General features: G+C 36.0%; 1 protein-coding gene across 6 annotated transcripts in view; it reads left to right on the forward strand.

Moving 5' to 3' along the window:
- BRD1 (bromodomain containing 1) overlaps positions 1-18,629 on the forward strand; it is a 64,351-nt gene that overhangs the window by 17,701 nt on the left and 28,021 nt on the right. For all 6 annotated transcript variants that reach the window (XM_005150044.4, XM_034063179.1, XM_034063176.1 and 3 more), the window contains exons 3-7: positions 6,338-6,494; positions 12,681-12,812; positions 15,618-15,746; positions 17,161-17,473; positions 18,254-18,514. In XM_005150044.4, the coding sequence (XP_005150101.1) occupies positions 6,338-6,494; positions 12,681-12,812; positions 15,618-15,746; positions 17,161-17,473; positions 18,254-18,514 (992 nt within the window). The remainder of the gene's footprint in view (positions 1-6,337; positions 6,495-12,680; positions 12,813-15,617; positions 15,747-17,160; positions 17,474-18,253; positions 18,515-18,629) is intronic.

Raw genomic sequence — 18,629 nt, forward strand, 5'->3', positions numbered from 1 at the left:
TTGTTATAAGACTAAGCAGGTTTTCCAGTGTGATTAAGTGTTTTTTTTTTTGTTTGTTTTTTTTTTTTTTTTTAATTATTTGGTTGTTTTGTTTTTTGTTTTGGTTTTTTTTGGGGGGGGGGGTGTTGCTGTTTTTTATTTTGATTTTCTTTTTTCCTTATCCAAAGTTTTGGAAGACCACAAACTCAGTTGCTAAAATAGGAACAAAGTCACTTGTTATAACTAACGGAGAACCAACTGAAATAACAGCGTTTTCTTAACTCTGAAGTTCAGTGTTCTATTTTCCTATCCAAGAAAAATCTTACAAGCTGCTTGATCCAGTGAAAAATAGATGCCTGATGTCACAGTCATGTGAAGTAAGAAAAAGTACTTTCTATATGTTCAGTCAAAATCGAATACTATAGCAATACTAGTAAATGTAGAAGAAAAAGCAGGGACCTAGAGAGACTCTCAGGCTTCAGAAGATGAATCAGTAGATAAAATATATACTGTTGGATTCTCAGCATAGCAGAGAAAAGCAAATTCAACAGCTAGAACTTTAAAACACACTACTTAAAAGGAGGAGCTGCAAGATGTTTTAAACATTGCTTTTGACTAGTGAGGGAAGGGATTCAGGAATGGGGCATTCCTATTTTTTTCAAAGCTTCAAAATCTGGAAAGCAGTTACAATTAGGAAAGTGTGTATTTGTCACACAGGGATTCTGCAGACTGTTGCTTAGAAATTTAAATGAAATCACTGTCAGCCTTTTCAGTATTTGATATGTACCCTGCTGTGTACACCACTGACTTTGGCTAGTTATAAAAGAAACCTTACCATTACCCTTTGTCAAAAGGAACTAAAGATATGCAAATGTACTCCAGTTTTATATAGTTATTCATCTGCTGGTGTTGCCTTTAAAACTGATGGAAATGGTTTGTTTGGGGTTGGTTTATTTGTTGTTTTTTTTTTAATTAACAAATCATACAGTAAACTGAGTATTTTTATTGAAGGAGGGAATAACAAAAACATGTACAGCAACAAAACTGTCCACTGCTTAAAAAAACCCAAACTGTATTGAAAGGTGAGTCTTACACATGCTGTTTGATAAGCAGCCCCTGCCAAAGGATCAGTGGGGGATGAGTAGAGTTTCATCTGTCCAAGCAGGCTTTCTCATCTTTGAAAGCTAAAGTTTTTGGATACAGAACTAGGAGAAATAGTTGCCAAGGCCCCAGGTTAATTCCATTTCCCAAAATAGATACTTCTATAGCTTTTTATTCTGGGTTGGTTTTTTAGGGTTTGGGGTTTTGGTTGGTTGGTTGTATTTTTTTTTCCTTCTTACTCTCTTACAGTTACTCATTGGAATTGCTGTAATTATTTGTAGGTACTTTTTGTCTTTCTTGCTTTCTATGAATCTCTGTATGTTCTGTGAAATTTTGCTGAGCAGGGCTTGAGCATTACAATGTTCTTGAAATATAGTGTATTTTGTTACAATTTGTTCAGTTTGGTTTTGTTGTTTTGTTTTGTTCCTGCAGGTTTTAGAAACTTACCTACAGTCTTTGTGTGGGGAAAATAGGGATATTTTATTTGCCCAGGGAAGTGGAACATCATTTGATCATGTATATTATTATAGGTCAAGAGAAACTGGAACTTCAGTGATACTAAATAACATCTTACAAAGTATATTTTAATTTTTCTAGTCTTTTACATGTACTTTTAATACAGCTGTATTGGTATAGGAAGATGCAAAATAAGGAATTGATGAAAGTGGAGGCTCAGGACGAGTACAGTAATTAAACTATGTTTGGTTCATGTTTAAAAATTTATTTGGTTTAGTGGGCATTTGGTCTTGCTTAATCTAAGATGCTCATATTCCGTTCTTTCTGCCTAAATTACTATTGTAATACTAGCAGAATTATGTATTTGCTTAAGGAAGTTTTCTCTCCAGTTTATATTTCAAGAACCTGTGAATGGAGAGGTGCTGTAGAAATCTTGATACAGTGTAATACTGAAATGATATCTGTGGGGTTAAAAAGCACATGGGATTTATGGAGTAGTTAGTGATGATTAATAGAAAAGTGGCTCATTATATTTCACTGGCTTTCCGACGTTAAACTGCCGCATAGCTTAGTCCCCAGAAATACTGTTTTCACTTCTCTTGCAACCAGTTGCTGTATTTGCCACAGTGACATATAACTGAAACTGGGGGAGGAAGGGGATTGTGAGGAGGAATGAGGAAGCTGTGAGATTGCTAATATGACGAGCACATCTCTTCATGTTGGTGAAAATTATTTTATGTATTTATCTAAAGATGAGGGAATAACAGCTTTTTCTGAATGCTGTGACCAGTGCATTGGGAGTATTACTCTTTGCAGGGTAGATTATCCATCAAAAGTCTCTGAGGAGAGGGTTAGCTTAGAGCAGCTGATAAAAAGTTTCTTACCAAAGCTGTTGCATGTTAACTTTCTTTTTAAGTTTAATTATTTGAATCTGTCTGACTCTTTCAAGAAGAACCAGTTTCCTCATCCTTCTGTTGCTTTTGTAAATCCAGTGTTGTTTTAAGGCTGTAATTTACACTTTTGCCTGAACTAAAGTTTGAGGCTGGGCACTGCAGGTGCTATTTGAAAGGTTCAGCTGAAGAGGGATCTCTGCCTGTTTAAATACAAGCATGGAATTGTATGGTGCCTCCATATGGTGTTTGTAGTGGGTGTCACAGTGGTTTACAGTTGGATACCAGTGGAGCTGAGGAAGGGAAGTAGTACTGGCTTCCTCACTTGCCTGTGGCACAAATAAAATGGTTATGAAAAATGTTTTGACATCTGTGTAGTCTTGGAGTGTAGCCTAAAAAAAGTGAAAAAAAAAGAGGAAGCATGACTGGTGGTGCCAAAACATCAAAAGGGTGCAGTGGTCATGAGCCTGAAGCCTAATGCTTCTTTCATGGGACCAGATACGTACAGCAGCTGCTGAATTTCATGAGAGCATGGCCACCTTTTTAAGAATTTTTTAGTTCTTTCAGTTTATTTTAAATAACTGGTAAGATGGGGGGAAAACAACATTCTGTGAGACACGCTGAGCTCTATTTTAAGGCCTCAGAATAAGGGTTCAGGATGCAGCACCTGACAGCATAAGAATTGTTCTGCTACAGGTTTAGCTTAATTGTGTTAAATGCTTAAATGCTTTGAGAGAAAAACATTTAACACTTAGCATGGTCCATTTCAGGATGCTTCCTGGGAAGTTTGTCTTAACAAATGTTGAAAGGTGGACAAAATTTAGCAAAACATTACCTTTGCTGAGGTGTTTTGTGTAGTTTGGGATGTGGTCAAGGTTGTGTAAACCTTGCCTCTGTGTGGGGGATTTGGTGGTGTAGTGTAGCGGTTAATTGTGTCTTGTGCAAGTCAGATCCTGGATTGCAAAACTATAAAGTTTTTGAACAGCTCTCCATTACCTGCCTCAAATATATAAATACGCACCTTTTTGTTTTTTTTTTACAGTTCAATTTTTTATTTTAATTACATCTCTTGAAAAAAAGGAAGTGGAATGTGCAGCAAACTCTTCTAAGACCTCAGAGAATTTAGTTGCATCATTTACAAATCTAGTTCAAGCTAAGGAAGCAGAAAGGAGTTTGCTCAAGACTGGTGCATACCTTTGTGCCTTATTTCATGCTTGTGTTAGCTTCCCTGCATCTGAGTGAATCTTTGTGAGTGAGAACCACTTTCCTGATGTGGTAGCACTACCAAAAGTGGGAGCATCAAATCAATACCCTGTCTGTGCTACCTCAAGGGTTCTACAGCAGCAGATGAATCATGTTGTATTTCTCCAAAATGATTGTATTGTCTGTCAAAATATCAAGCTTTCCAAACAGTGAAAGTCGACACGGGAGTATCTGGCTAAGTAAAAAGGTGTTTAAAGAACTGCACTATAGTTAGTGGGTTCTCAGGGGCTAGTAGCAGATATGACATCCTTATTCTATCACTAAGATCATAGTGTGGAGGCTCTCTACATAACTTGCCTTGTGAAAAGCCTCTGACCTCTCCATCTTGAGAAATTAAGGGGTGATTAGTGCTATATTGCCACTACCAAAATCTGACTTCTAAATGAAATATTAGCAGCCAGTATTTGGTTTTATTTAGAGGGAGCAGTAGATTCCTACCCCTTGTAAGGTAATTTCTGCACTCCAAATTACCTTCTTCTTGTTTGTATTTTGAGAGTTTGAAAATACCTTCTGTGAATATCTTTGCTAAGCTTATTCTTGCACTTTACTAATATAATTATCTATGAATAGAATTGTTTGTAATGTGAATGGGCAAATGTACTTAAAGCTGTAATTAAAGATATTGTTTAGTCTTGCCACATCTGATGAGCATGAAGCCAAGGCACCTTTCTTCCTGTCAAGTTATGATTCTCTGATCTTTCCAAATAGTTGTATATTTGGCTGTGCTTTTTTGGCTCGGTTCGGTAGGTTTTGCTGTTTCCAAGAGAGAGATGTGAAATTAATTATTTGAGTTTGATTGCATTCTGTAATTAATTGTAATTCTGTCGTGTTTGAAGTTTAATATGGTCATGTCAAGGTCTGTTTTGCATTGAGTAAATCTTTGTGGAGTCCTCCTCTGCTCTTAAGTGAAAGACAAGACAGTCCTAAATTCATCTGCAGACTTTCTAAGCTTTAAGTTAAGGTAAAATGCCTAACTGGCTTAGTTGCTAATTGAAAAATAATGCCACCAAAGAACCAAGAGACACAATGGCACTGTATTTTGAAGAAAACCTGTGTTTGCTCTGCCTTACCCTGTGATGGCTGAAAGCACTGTGGCTAGTTAGCATAACACTGAGAAGACCTACTGCACTGTACCTTCTATGCAGCCCCAAAAAAACAACCAGGCCTAGGTGAACTCTGAACTTGGGATGAACTCACTTGTGTGTCTGTCTGAAAAAATGTCATTCAAGTTTTTCAGGTATTAATACAGTGCATTATAGCTAAGGTTTACTTCTAGCATTACATTCTGTTTAGGTGTTTGACGGCTTCTACCATTTACCTGTGAAACTCTGTTATTCCTAATATTAAGAGGGAAAAAGCAGAACAATACTAATATGCGTATATGTTTGTGATTTTTATTTAAATGCCTTGTGGTAGTGCAGTGCAAATTAGATCCTTCTTGAATTCAATTTTTCCTATTTTGATATTAAATTTTATTGGAGAATCTCTGATAAGTATGCTGTCCATTGTAGAGTTTTGCTATGGGCACTGAGCGAAGAACTAACAGATTCTGTTTGTTGACATTATCTTTTCTTTAACGGTTTTTAGGTCCAGCTCAGAAAAATCCCTTTCTCTCTATAGCTCACCCCTGCCCCAAAATGAATGAACAATTCCCCTGACAGTAACAGGGGGTTTGTGTCTTAGGATATCTTGTGTTAATTTTGCAAAGGCTGCCAACAGTGACAAATCCTGCAATATCGTACAAAACCAAAACCATTTCATTCTACAACCATTAACTTTTTTTTTATTATTATTACTCTTTTATGTCATTTCAAGACACTGCAGGCACAGGGTTGAAGATCCTTTTCAGATAAACATATTTTTTAGTACAAGTCTTGGGATAGTAGTGTTGTGTGTGGCTTAGTCATTCAGTGTGTCATTGTTTAAGAGTCAAGGTTGTTATGAATTAGTATTTCACTAAAGTATTTGTAAACAGTATATGTAAACAATATTTGCATCTTTTAAAAAATAACTTTGGAGAAAATACTGGTTATTTAATCTGTATACAGTGCTTAACTGTTTGTATGATCCTCTCTTGCATCTCTGTGTGGATATTTTCTTTGTATGTGGAGTAAAATAATAAGAGTTTTTCTGGTTTACAATTATTTTTTTTTACTTTACCAAAAAATTAATATTTGTAAATGAATAATACAAGCTTTTTGTTGCATGCTTTTTTGTAAAATGTTTGAAGTTATATTGTCGTTAAGATAAACTACTAATTTTGTGTGAAGATAGCAAGGAATGATCTGAAAACTTTTGTAGGGATTTAGAGTTTTATTTCTGATTATAATAGGAAAACTATTATGAAACTTACATAAAGCTTTGTTCTCAGCCCTAATCTGGGATTGCTCTTGGATAATGATAATGAAAAAATACACTTTAGCTTTATAAAGTAATGTACTTAGAAATTGAAGTGTTAAGCAGATGCATTTGATTGTAATTGACTGCTCAGATATAATTGTACTGAAAGGGTCGTCGTTGAAAGAAATTAGTAATACGGTGATCACTGATGTTATGCATTCATGTTATATCTGATGTTTAATTTCCATAGACAAATACATTTTATGCTTTGCTGTGTAAAATACAATATCAGTTTTTCCATATTTTAGATTAAATAAGATTATGAATCAGGTGGCCATTCAGCGGAAGAAGCAATTTGTTGAACGAGTGCACAGTTACTGGTTGCTTAAAAGACTGTCTAGGAATGGTGTTCCTCTGTTGAGAAGGCTGCAGTCCAGTTTACAGTCACAAAGAAACACACAACAGGTATGTGATACACTTTTTACTAAGAAGAAATCAGAAAATCTTTATTTTAAAGAGTAAAAAAAACTAACCAGGGAATGTAGCAGAGTGAAGACTTTCTCTTATTCAGGACTGAGTAAATTCTTCACCTTATTTTTAAATAGTATGTCCCATATTGGAAATGGGGCATTATCTAATCCTTTTTAATTTGAGTTGTGAAAAGAAGAATATTTCTGCAGGGTTTTTTTGTTGTTTGTTTTTGTGTGTGATTGTTTTTTCTTTTTGGTTTTGCTTAAATGTTTCACAAAAACACGGTCACTTAAACTATCCTGATACCAGTGTTCATTGATTAGTATTGTAGTTTTTTGGAAATCACGTATCAATGTGCTGTGAGTTATTAAGATAAAAATAAATCTAGTATTAAATACATGAAAAAGTGCAAAGTGAATGTAATCTTTTGACGCTTATAGCTCAGAAAACTAGGGATTTTTGCAGAGTAGAGGCTAGGCGTTCCAGTTTACAGTCTTCAAATTCAGATCCTCATTACCCACCTTGTTCAGTAGTAACAGAATAAAGAGCAAGTTATTGATGAAGTACAAAGACCAGTTTCCACTCTTAGTTTTTACATAGTTAAGTGGAATTATAGACAAGTGTAAATTTTTGTTGGTGTTTTGTTCAGGTAAAACTCATTTTAGCTAAAATACGTCTAGGCTGGTTAAAGTTGTATGCATTTATCAGCCAGAATTGCTGAAAAACAATGAAACAGGCATTCCAGATGTGTGTCATGCAGAAAGTGATACACCTCTGCTTCCCATTTTTGTAAAACAAGCAGCTATTCAAAGACATTAGAGATTTTGGCTGGTCTTTTATTGTTTTGGTTCCTTTCATTCTCCAGGTGTTTATCTTCCAGTGGAACTGTTTCTGTTAAATAGCCTCTAGAACTTAATGCATTTTATAATCATTTACTTGTATTAAATTGAGCTTCTCCCCCCCCCGTGCCTTTTAAAGCTGAACAATTATTTTGTTTGAGTTGCATTGCTATTTGCTGAATAAATCATTAATTATCGTAGTCATAAAAACATCATGCTCAACACTACTAATTATTTGATCTGTCATTTTTTTGTGTTTCTTTTCTTAGTTTTCATGAGGAAAAACACAAAACAACAAAAAAAAAACCCAATTAATAATTCCCAAAATAATTGAGATTGGCAGGTACCTTTGGAGGCCATCTGGTCCAACCTGCTGCTCAAGCAGGGCTACTTAGGTTGCCTAGGACTGTATCCAGACAGCTTTGGAGTTTTTCCAAGGGTGCAGACTCCACAGCCTCCCTGGGCAACCTGTGCCAGTGCTTGATCCCACTTGGTGCTTTCTAATGTTTGGAGAGATCCTGTTGTTTCTCACTTTGTGCTGCCTCTGGTCCTGTCACAGGCAACATGAAAAGAGCCTGACTCCATCCTCTTTGCACCTTTCCTTCAGATGTTTATATGCATTGGTGAGATGCCCCCTGAGCCTCCTCTTCTCCAGGCGAAATGGTCCCAGCTCTCTCAGTGTTTTCTCAGAGCTGAGATACTCAAATTCCTTTTCATGGATTTTAGTTGTATGCCTTTTAGATGGCATTAAGTTTGAATATAAATTGGCCACTTGTTCACCTTTCTTTCATTGCTTCTATATTACTCCATTTTAATATTATTTTGGGGTGCTGTTACTTATGTAAAATATTTTGTATTCTACTTCAAATTTCTAATCTTCTAATCCTTTATGAGAAGATTCTATTCTGAAGAGTTGTGCCTGGCAGTTACCTAATAATAGCAGAAATTATTTTATTCAGATAGTAGACTGTTGAGTTGTTTTTTTTTTTAATGAGCTTGAGTCCTTAAAAATAACAAAATCAAGCACCAAAGTCTAAGGGTTACGTGGCAGTATAGACCTAGGCTATAGTTAGTGTCTGAAAAAATACACTTAATGGTTGGTAGTTGGGAAGTACTTTTCCTGTTGAGATGGCTTAATGAGACTGTGACATTTCTAAATATTCAAACGGTGGCTACCAAAAGAAAATATTATTATTGTAGTTGGATTATGATTCTGTGATTCTATAGTAAGGGTTAGGAACCGTTTAGAATCTGTTTGCCTTTTTGCACTCCTGTGCAAACACTATTTATTTCTTTTCAGAGCTATGGACTATTTCGTAGAAAATATTTTCTCAATTAATTGGAAACTATTTATACTGGGTTATTAAAAATGAGGGTAGTTCTGAAATTTTATTTGTAAAAACCTGTATTAACTTTGACGTTTGTAAAGAAAAAGCGATCTTCAAGCAGAACTGAGTATTAAATGATTCTGTTGATGAAAAATATGTAGATGGTAGCACTTTTCAGTGAGTAGTGAGTATCCTGTGACATGGCAGGATTGTATGACATTGCCCATACCATCTTCAGTAAGTATTTGGAATGCCTATTAAAGTAGTCATAACTGTAAAGCATTTGATGCATTAGTCATTTTCATTATTCGAAGTATAAACCAAACCAGAATGAAGACTTTAACAAACAGCAGTGCCATGGCTGTTTTGAGAATGTGTCAAAGTTTTTGAAATATAGATGGTAATTCATTTCAGTCTAGATGGGAAAATTCTGTTGACCTCATTTTATGTGAGAGGTCAAAACATCAAGAAACCTGAATAGGTTTTCAATCAGTCAGGGGAACATAAACACTGATGTAATACAGATTCAGAGAATATTTTTATTTATTTATTTGCTTTTTTATTTAAACTGAAAAGAAATATTAGGGTGAGGAACCAAAACCCTGAAAATGGTTTCAGGATAGCTAGTGGAGGTTAGCTTTGATCCCTCTTTAAATATAATTTACTAAAACAAATCTGTCAGGGGGAGAAGAGTTCATGATTTATGGTTGCTTCCTAATGAACGTCTTTCAGATCTTCATCGTGATACACTTTTGGAGGTGATGTTTTATCAACTAAAAGTTCTAAACCAGGCAAGAAGATCTTGGCTTATATGCTACCTCACCATCTGCAGGAGAAAGGAACCATCTGAAAGAATGGTTTATACTGTCACTTCTCTCTCCACCTAAAATTCAGGAAGGCTATGGGAAATGCGCTAATAAATTTATATCCCCATTTTTTTCTGTAATTAAAGAATGGTTGACTAAAAGTAAGGTATGCAATCTAAGTATAGTAGCTTGTTGCTGCTGTAGTGAGATTGATTTTAAAGCTGCTGTTACTATAGTATATAATAAACTGTGAGAGAAACAACGTAGAAGGTGCTGGTGACTAAGGTCATATCAGCACTGAAGATTTCAGTAAGAACACAAGTTGCACCCACTGAATGGTTTTGACTGATATGCATCCAGGTGCCAGCAGAGCGTCTTCATAAAACTAATTGTATTGATCAAGATCCAATTTTGTCACTATTGCAAATAGAATTTCCAGTTATATTTTTGTTTGGCTCATATCAGTTACAGTCCATGTAGAGAGTGAGGCTGTCCCCATGTACTCACATCTAGGGGAAGGGGTGATCTGTTAGCGCCCTGTCAGTATTCCTACTAGTAGGCAGAGACTGGTAGCTTACTCATGGGGGGAGCTGGAGCTGAAGACCAGTTCTCAGTTGATCCATGTTCTGTGTGTAGATGTAGAAGTATTTTCCTCTTCCCTCAGTATTAATAAATATGACAGTTTTAGCTTTTTTTTCCTAGGTAATACTTGGTGTTCAGAAAGAGCTGAGTCAGTCAGAAGATACCACAGTTTCTTTCTAAACTTTTCTTGTGTTGTCTGCCATAGGAAACTTCCTGGCTTTGTTATAGAAAGAAATATTTGGAAGAACTCTTTACCAGGAAAGTTAATAGAAACTTTCCTTGCCAAAAAGCTTATGAAAACTAAAAATTTTAAAAGAAACTATTTTAATCCAAGTTTTTACTGGTTAGATACTGGAAGCTCTCTTCAGTTTCCCTGGATCTTTTAATCTGACTAAACTATATATAATACATAGGTTAGGATGAAGAGGGTTTGTCTCAGCACTTGTAACTGTGTCTGCCAACACCAATTTGGATAGAAGTATCAGAAAATTGGAGGTTTACTATTAATCTCCAAGCTGGAATGACATTTAAGACGAGAGTATATGTGCACACAACAAGAAAGCAAGCAAGGTGCTCTTAGTAGTCACATCTGCACATTGGCACCTGCCTGCCTATTTTATGGAATGAAATTGGTTAATTTCATTCAACTGAAGGAATGATTTTTCTTTTCATTATTTTTTTTAAATACAGTTATACCTTCAAATTTAGTCAGATCCTGAAGTCTCAAGTGAACTACCCCAAGGCTTGCTGTAACAAAGTAACTTTTTTTTTCCCTTGCTTGTTTAAGTTTCCTGACTCACCCTAAAACTAGCATGGTTTTGTTGACTTAGCTTTGAGCAGAGTCAGTTCCCAAGTTTCATGAACTGTGCAATTACATAGGGCAAAGGAGTAGACTCTGAGTGGCTGCAAGCAAAGGGCAAGTCTTCTAGCAATAACCACAACTTAATTCTGGTCCTGAAAAATAAAGCTATGGAAAAATTGTATAGCAATGTCAGTTAACGGTTAGGTTGCTTTTCCACACATGGGACTTATACTCAGAACTGAAGGGGTGTAGGAGAACAGCAATTAGTGACACTGTAGACTTTCTAATTCAGTCAGTCTGAGAATGTTAAGGAATTGAAAATATGGGTATTATTTTTTTCTGTCAGAATTTACTTTGAACTGTTCTGACCATCAACAGTTAAATTATGCGTCAAAGTCAAAACTCAAGAGAAATTATAACTGTCATTAGTAATTGTCATCAGAAAAGGAAACTAGAATTTTCTAGCTACAGTTTTTCAAACTTTTTTTTAAAGAGGAACAAACTGCTGTTTCCAGGTTGCTGTATTGTAATACAGAGATAGTTGATAGCTAAGGATTTTCAACTTCACTAAAGTCAGAGATTTGAATAATCTAACTTACAGCTTCCACGAATACTTGCCTTTGTTTTACAAAGTGTATAAAGCAATAAAAATTGATGCAGATCATAGAATCATAGCGCTTACAAAGCTATTCAGTATTCTTTTTTTAACTGCTACTTTTTGCGGTTCTATTTTTGGGAAACTTTTGTCTAAAAAATGGCACAAGCTTCCTTTAAAGTGCCTATAGTATTTCTAAATTATCCTTCTGTTAAGGAGGTTTCTCCTTCAAGTGTAACAGTTTGTGATGTTGGGTTTTGTTCATCTGCTCAGACATCTTTGTTCTTCTATTTCTTATAACTCAGAGAACTTTTTGTTTGCTTTAGTTTTAAAAAATACCTGATGATTACTTATCAAGTGAATATTGCATTACGCTAGTTACAGGCAAACATACACATTTTTAAGTCTATTTCTGAGATTCTTTTATAAAACATTCATTTTAAATGTAATAATTTTCCAAAACAGATGTTTTTTTGTGTGTTCTTGATATTAATATGAGGACTTCCATTTTGTTATGGCCTTGTTTCTGATGAATTACCAATACTGTTTGAATAGGTAGTATTCCAATATCTTCCTTTTCCTTATGAAGAATATTAAAAAAAAAGGCTCTGTTTTCTGTATGTATAAATCAAACTAAATATTGCAAGTGTTCAAATACTACTTCTTCCTAAAAATATGTGAACTGTTTCATAAGTTCACTGAAAGGTTGTGTTTACTGCATACCACATAAAGTTACTATAAACTACTTTTTATTTCCTGTCCTCAGACGTTGTAGTGATTTTGTTCTTTTAAAAGTGTGCGTGAATTCTGGGTGCGGGGGAGGTGGACTGTGTTGAGCACAAGAAGAATTTGTTTCTAACAGGCTTGAGTTTCTGAAGAAGCTGATGATCTTCACATGGTTTGGATTTTGATGTAAAAATACTGAATCTTATCTTACAGCTTGTTATATTGCTGTGTTGCTATTTGCTGAATTGCTTTTTCTAATGTGAATAGTCTTTACCATAGGATTGCTTCCTGGTTTTTATAGGTTTTGTTTTCAGCTAGATGGTTGAGAAACTCTGGAAGATATTTTCTTTTGTTGCAGTATGAAGCTTGTGGTCAAGTACTGTAGCTATTAGACAGCAGTTTCTCTTTTCCTGGAAATACATTCTGTAATTACATAAAGCACAACTTATAAAAACATGTTAGTGTTCCTTATGTCATGAAAGCCTTTTGATTCTTTTCTTAGAGAGAAGATGATGAAGAAATGCAAGCCTTAAAAGAAAAATTGAAGTACTGGCAAAGGCTGCGCCATGATCTTGAAAGAGCACGTTTGTTGATTGAACTTATACGTAAGCGTGAAAAATTAAAAAGAGAACAGGTAAAGGGAATTTTTAATTTGGTGAAACTTTTCTGAAGAAAAGATAGTTTAAGTATTCTCACACATGGTTTTTGCAATAGAAAGATTGCAGTGTTTGTCTTCTAATCCTCACACAGGATCAAGAAAAGTGCATGTGCCCACTCATGCAACCTGTTTTAAGATACATAAAATTATCATAGAATCACAGAATGGTTTGAGTTGGAAGGGACCTTCTTGGTCCAATGCCTCTGCAGTCAATGAGGACATCTTGAACTAGATCATATTGTTCAGAGCTCTGTCCAACCTGACCTTGAATGTTTCCGGGGATGTGACATCTGTTATTTCTCTGGGCAACCTGCTCCAATATTTCACCACCATCACTATAAAAAATTTCTTACTTACACGTAGCATAAACCTACCCTAGTTTAGTTTACAACCATTATCTTTTGTCCTGTTACAAGAGGCTGTACTAAAAAGTTTGTCCCCATATTTTTTAATGAACCCCCATTAAGTACTGAAAGGTTCAGTAAAGTTCCCTTGAAGCCTTCTCTTCTCCAGCCTGAGCAACCCTAGTTTTCTTTGTAGGAGAGGTGTTCTAACCCTCTGATCATTTTTCTGGTCCTCCTCTGGACCTTCTCCAACAGGTCCATGTCTTTTCTGTGTTGGAGGCCCTAGAACTGTCCACAGCACTTCAAGTTGGGTCTCACGAGAGCAGAGAAGAGCAGAATCACCTTGCTTAACCTGCTGGTCACACTTCTTTGAAAGCTGCCAAGTCTATAGTTGGCCTTTCAGGAATGGGCACACACTGCCAGCCTGTGTCGAGGTTTTCATCCACTAGTTCGCCCAAGTCCTTTTCTGCAGGGCCTTAATACGGCTTCTAGGATGATCTGTTCCATTTCTTGCCCAGGTACAGAGGAGAGGCTGGCAAGTCGGTAGTTCCAGGGGGTCCTCCTTTCTACCCTTTTTAAAAATGGGTTCAGTGATTCCCTTTTCCAGTCTCTGAGAACTGCACCTGACCATCATGACTTCCAAATATCTTGGGAGTGCCTTGGCAACTACATCAGCCAATTCCCTCAGGACTCTGAGGTGCATCTCATCAGCTCCTATAGACTTACATGTATTCAGGTTCTTCAAATGGTCATGAACCTGATCTCTTGCAGTGGGAGGGACTTCGCTTCCCCAGTCCTTTCCTCAAGATCTATCTACTTGAGAGGTGTGGAAAGAGAGAGCGCCTGTGAAGACTGAGGCAAGAAAGTTGTTGGGTACCTCAGCTTTCTCTTCATCCGTTGTTATCAGTTTGCCAGTCACATTCCTGGGGAGTATGCTTTCTTTGACTTTGTTTTTCTAGTTGACAAACCTGTAGAAGCCCTTCTTATTACTCTTTGACCCTTGCCTTGCTGACCCCATCACTACACAACAGGGCAGTGTCCCTTGTGAACAGCCTGTAGCCATTGGTAGTCACACTCCAGCTATGGGATTCATCCCAGCATTTTTCAGTAACAACTAGGTCATAGCTTTCTAGCATTACAGTGGCATCCAGTTTCTCCTGCTTGTTGCCTGTGCTGTGTGCATTTGTGTAGAGAAATTGTTTAACAGGCCATTTTGTTAGACTTGAAAATATGGTTTCTGAAGAAGTGTAGAAAATTTCATCTCTTTATGTTTTTCTAATACATGTGCCTGTACTGAGTAGCACTTCCATTCTTCTGTCACTAAAAGAGTGGAAAAAAAAAAACCCCTAAACCTGCATCTATGTCCTACAACATTCTATAGTTAACATTGCTGGGAGAAGAGATTTGAGGAAGTGGTGGTACAGAAAGATAGTATTTTATATAGAACCGTGAAAGCAAGATGTTTGCACTTATAAGTCTTTAATTGTCCTTATAAAAACACCATTTCATTTTTACTGTTTGCAAGCTGTACACATTCTTTGCAAGCTAATGTAGTTTGTAATTCTTGAGTGCTTTCTGAAATTCCATGCATCATTCTTGAACATCCACATACCACTTGCAATACGTATGTATTATGTGTTATTTATGAACATGTATTTTATGCATGTGTTTGTAGGTGTATACTTTGTTTACATATTTCTATTTTATGTGTACACAGACATGGTTAAGAGTTTACTTTTGCTGTAACTAAACTGCTTCAATGTTGATAACCTTTTAAATGGTCTAAAAATAAAACTGGAGAGGCGTTGTAATATTGTAAAAAATAACGAATGTTCTGAAGCATGAACAAGTATTTGAAGATGTTGATTCTGTTTATCTAATTTTTTTTTTCTTGGAATTTATACAGCACTTCATCTTTGAAATTACTCTTTGTTTTGGTCTGGTGTAACTTACAGATGTTCAGCAAATTCTCTTTTACATTTTGAACATGGCACTGCAACTGAAATTTAATTTTAAACATGTTACCTTTAAATTCTTGTTATTACAACTGTATTACAAAATTATTACAATTACAATAGTCATTCTTGGCATTGTTGACAAAATAGGAAGCTGTTCTTGTGTAACATCTTTTCAAACAAAAGAAATACAGTTAAAAATGGGAACAAAATAGATTTATAGGTAAAATACAAATTTCAGTTCTGAGAAGCTGAAGTTGAGCCTACAATGAAGGGATGAGAATATTTTTTTCTACAGAGTCATTACCTGAAAATAGGTGTCAGACAAATGTGCACTGATGGTATTAAAAGTAGCATTGAACTCATGTAGTTAAATATATTTGTGGTGTTTCTTATCTGAAGCACTATAGCATTGCTGCAAAGCAACTTTAAAATTGTATCTTAAGGAATAATGCTTAATTGGATAATTACTACTTCTGTAGGTCAAGATTGAGCAGGTTGCTATGGAACTTCAGCTTACTCCATTTACTGTACTTCTGCGATCAGTTCTGGATCAGCTGCAGGAAAAGGATTCTGCTCGGATATTTGCTCAGCCAGTGAACCTTAAGGAGGTATGGTTTAAGCTGTATTTCCTTGTGTTTATGTAGGACTTCGTGGCACTTAAATAAAAGAAACAAATCACTGCATGCAGAGGTGGAAGCAGCATTGCTTTCTGTGGTGTAAGCCCAGCTGGTAACTCAGAACCACGCAGCTGCTCACTCAGTCCTCTCCTTCATCCTCCCCCTGCTTCCCCTTAGGGATGGGGAGGAGAATCAAAAGAATGTAAATCCCATGGGTTGAGATAAGAACAGTCCAGTAACTAAGGTATAACACAAACCCAGTACTGCTACCACCAGTAATAATGATAAGGGAAATAACAGGGGGGAGAGAATATAAAACCAAAAGGGGAAAAGGAACAGAAAACAGTAAATGCAAGTGATGCACAATACAGTTTTTCACCACCCACTGACTGATACCCAGCCCGACCTGAGCAGTGATCTAGCCCTTCCAGGTAACTGCCCCCAGTTTATATACTGGGCATGATGTGCTGTTGTATGGCATACCCCTTTGACTAGTTTGGGTGAGATGTCCTCTCTCTGCCTCCTCCCAGCTTCTTGTGCCCTTCCTCACTGGCAGAGCATGAGACTGAAAAGTCCTTGATCGGTGTAAACATTACTTAGCAACGACTGAAAACATCGGTGTGTTATCAGCGTCGTTCTCAGACTAAACCTGAAAACACAGCACTGCACCAGCTGCTAGGAAGGAGAAAAACAAGCTGAACCCAGGACACCTTTTAATCTCTAGTCTGATTAATTTGCATTATGATTTAGACTTTCATAGCAGGAAGTCATATTTATTCTCATATACCAAAATAATTTCTAGGACATACATGTATGGAATAACATGGTTTATTCTGATCTTCTGTGATAAGGTTATTTGATAAAGCAAACTCATAATAGAAATGTGGATACTGCATTCTTATTTTCAGGTAAAATTCCATTCACTGGGAAGCTAGATAGAATGTAGGTGTGTGTATAGGTACATATACAATACTTCTATACATGTGCATAAATAACATGTAGACATGTATACATGTCTGTTTAATTTGTGTATACATATATGTGTGCATAGGCTACATGCAGCTGTATATTATATGTATGTATGCATTTATAAGTATGTGTATATGTATAAACACATGTATAATACACACACACACAACCATAGAATTACAATAACGTTTAGATTCAGCATCTGTTAATAGAGCTCTAACTTGTCACCTAAGATGCAGAAACTTGTAATATGTGAACTTTTGCTTGTATGCGAATGCTTGCAGTATCAAGATGTGCATATATAAGCTACACTTCAAAGCTCTTTATTAGAAGTGTTGCAAAATATGTTTAAAAATGTGGATCATTTAATAGCTAATGTTACTTTGTCTGTAGTAAGATAATTTTACCCATTTGTGTTTTGAATGTTTATTCAAAGGTTCCAGACTATTTGGATCATATTAAACATCCTATGGATTTCTCTACCATGAGAAAACGGTTGGAGGCTCAAGGCTATAAAAACCTCAGTGAGTTTGAAGAAGACTTCAATCTTATCATAGATAACTGTATGAAATACAATGCAAAAGATACGATATTCTATAGAGCGGCAGTGCGGTTACGAGATCAAGGAGGTGTAGTTCTCAGGCAAGCTAGGCGAGATGCTGAAGGAATCGGTTACAATAATGAAACTGGAATGCACTTACCTGAACGGCCTAAACTTGAGTCACCCCAGCCTTTCTCTTGGGAAGATGGTAAGATGTTTTTGGATTATCTTTAAAAGTTGCATTTTCCATTACACACAGTGTGTATATTGCATACAGATTATTTAAGATTGTTGCTGTTCAGTTTGCTGAGTAGTTGCTTCCCCCCAGCTAAAAAATGGCTTGAATGATACAAGTGTTTCTATTCTACTAGATCTGTTATTAAAAACCATTGTCCAGTTTCTGATTTTGATAATACGAGAGGCTAATTTAACAAGATGAAAAAAGTTTTTAAATTGAGTGCTTTCTTTCACCCGATAGTATGTGTTTGTAAGTCATGAAAAACGACCACCAGTACACCCACACACTTAAGCACATTCTTAGAGAAACTGCTGAACTAAAATCAAATGTGTTTGTAATACTAGGAATTGAAATAGCTTATTTTGACATACATTAGTTTTCTGAGGTTTTGGCAATAAAGGAGAATAATTAACACGTTTCTTTTATGACCATAATCTTGCCCTTCTCTTTGACAAGAAGAAAATAGTCTGTTAGGGTGGGAAGGATTAATTCTGTCTTCCTTCTGACGTTTTAATTCTTTGCTCTGCTATTTAGCTTTCTTGAGCAAAATGCTGATCAAGAGTAGTAATAATGTAGTAGGAATTCATTTCAACATCACTGGTGTGATGGTGGAGATACTAAGACTGTAATCTAAGTAGCTTTTTATGATGTTTTTAGTTCTGGCAAGTGAATTTCCTTTTAGTATTACTGTTCTGGGAACCATTCTGGAAAACACTAACATCTTTTCAATCATATGTATTTTCACTTTAGTGGATAGGTTACTGAATCCTGCAAACAGAGTGCACATGTCCTTGGAAGAACAGCTGAGAGAGTTGCTAGAAAAACTTGATTTGACCTGTGCAATGAAATCCAGTGGGTCAAGGAGCAAAAGAGCAAAGCTGTTAAAGAAAGAAATCAGCATTATTCGCAACAAAATTAGTCAGCAACACAACCAAGCTCCTCAAATAGAATCAGGTATTGGAAGTTTTGAAGAAGAAAGTACAGCATTAGAACAAGATGGAGAAGAGGAAGGTAAGAATTTAAACCATGTTTTAAACTGTTCTGAACTTCTTCAGTCAGGTGCTTTAATAGTGTTTATTAAAATGTATTAAACAAGTATTTAATTTTTCAATGGACAAATAGCCAC

Source organism: Melopsittacus undulatus, chromosome 5 (genome assembly GCF_012275295.1).
Source record: "Melopsittacus undulatus isolate bMelUnd1 chromosome 5, bMelUnd1.mat.Z, whole genome shotgun sequence".
Classification (NCBI taxonomy): Eukaryota; Metazoa; Chordata; class Aves; order Psittaciformes; family Psittaculidae; genus Melopsittacus; species Melopsittacus undulatus.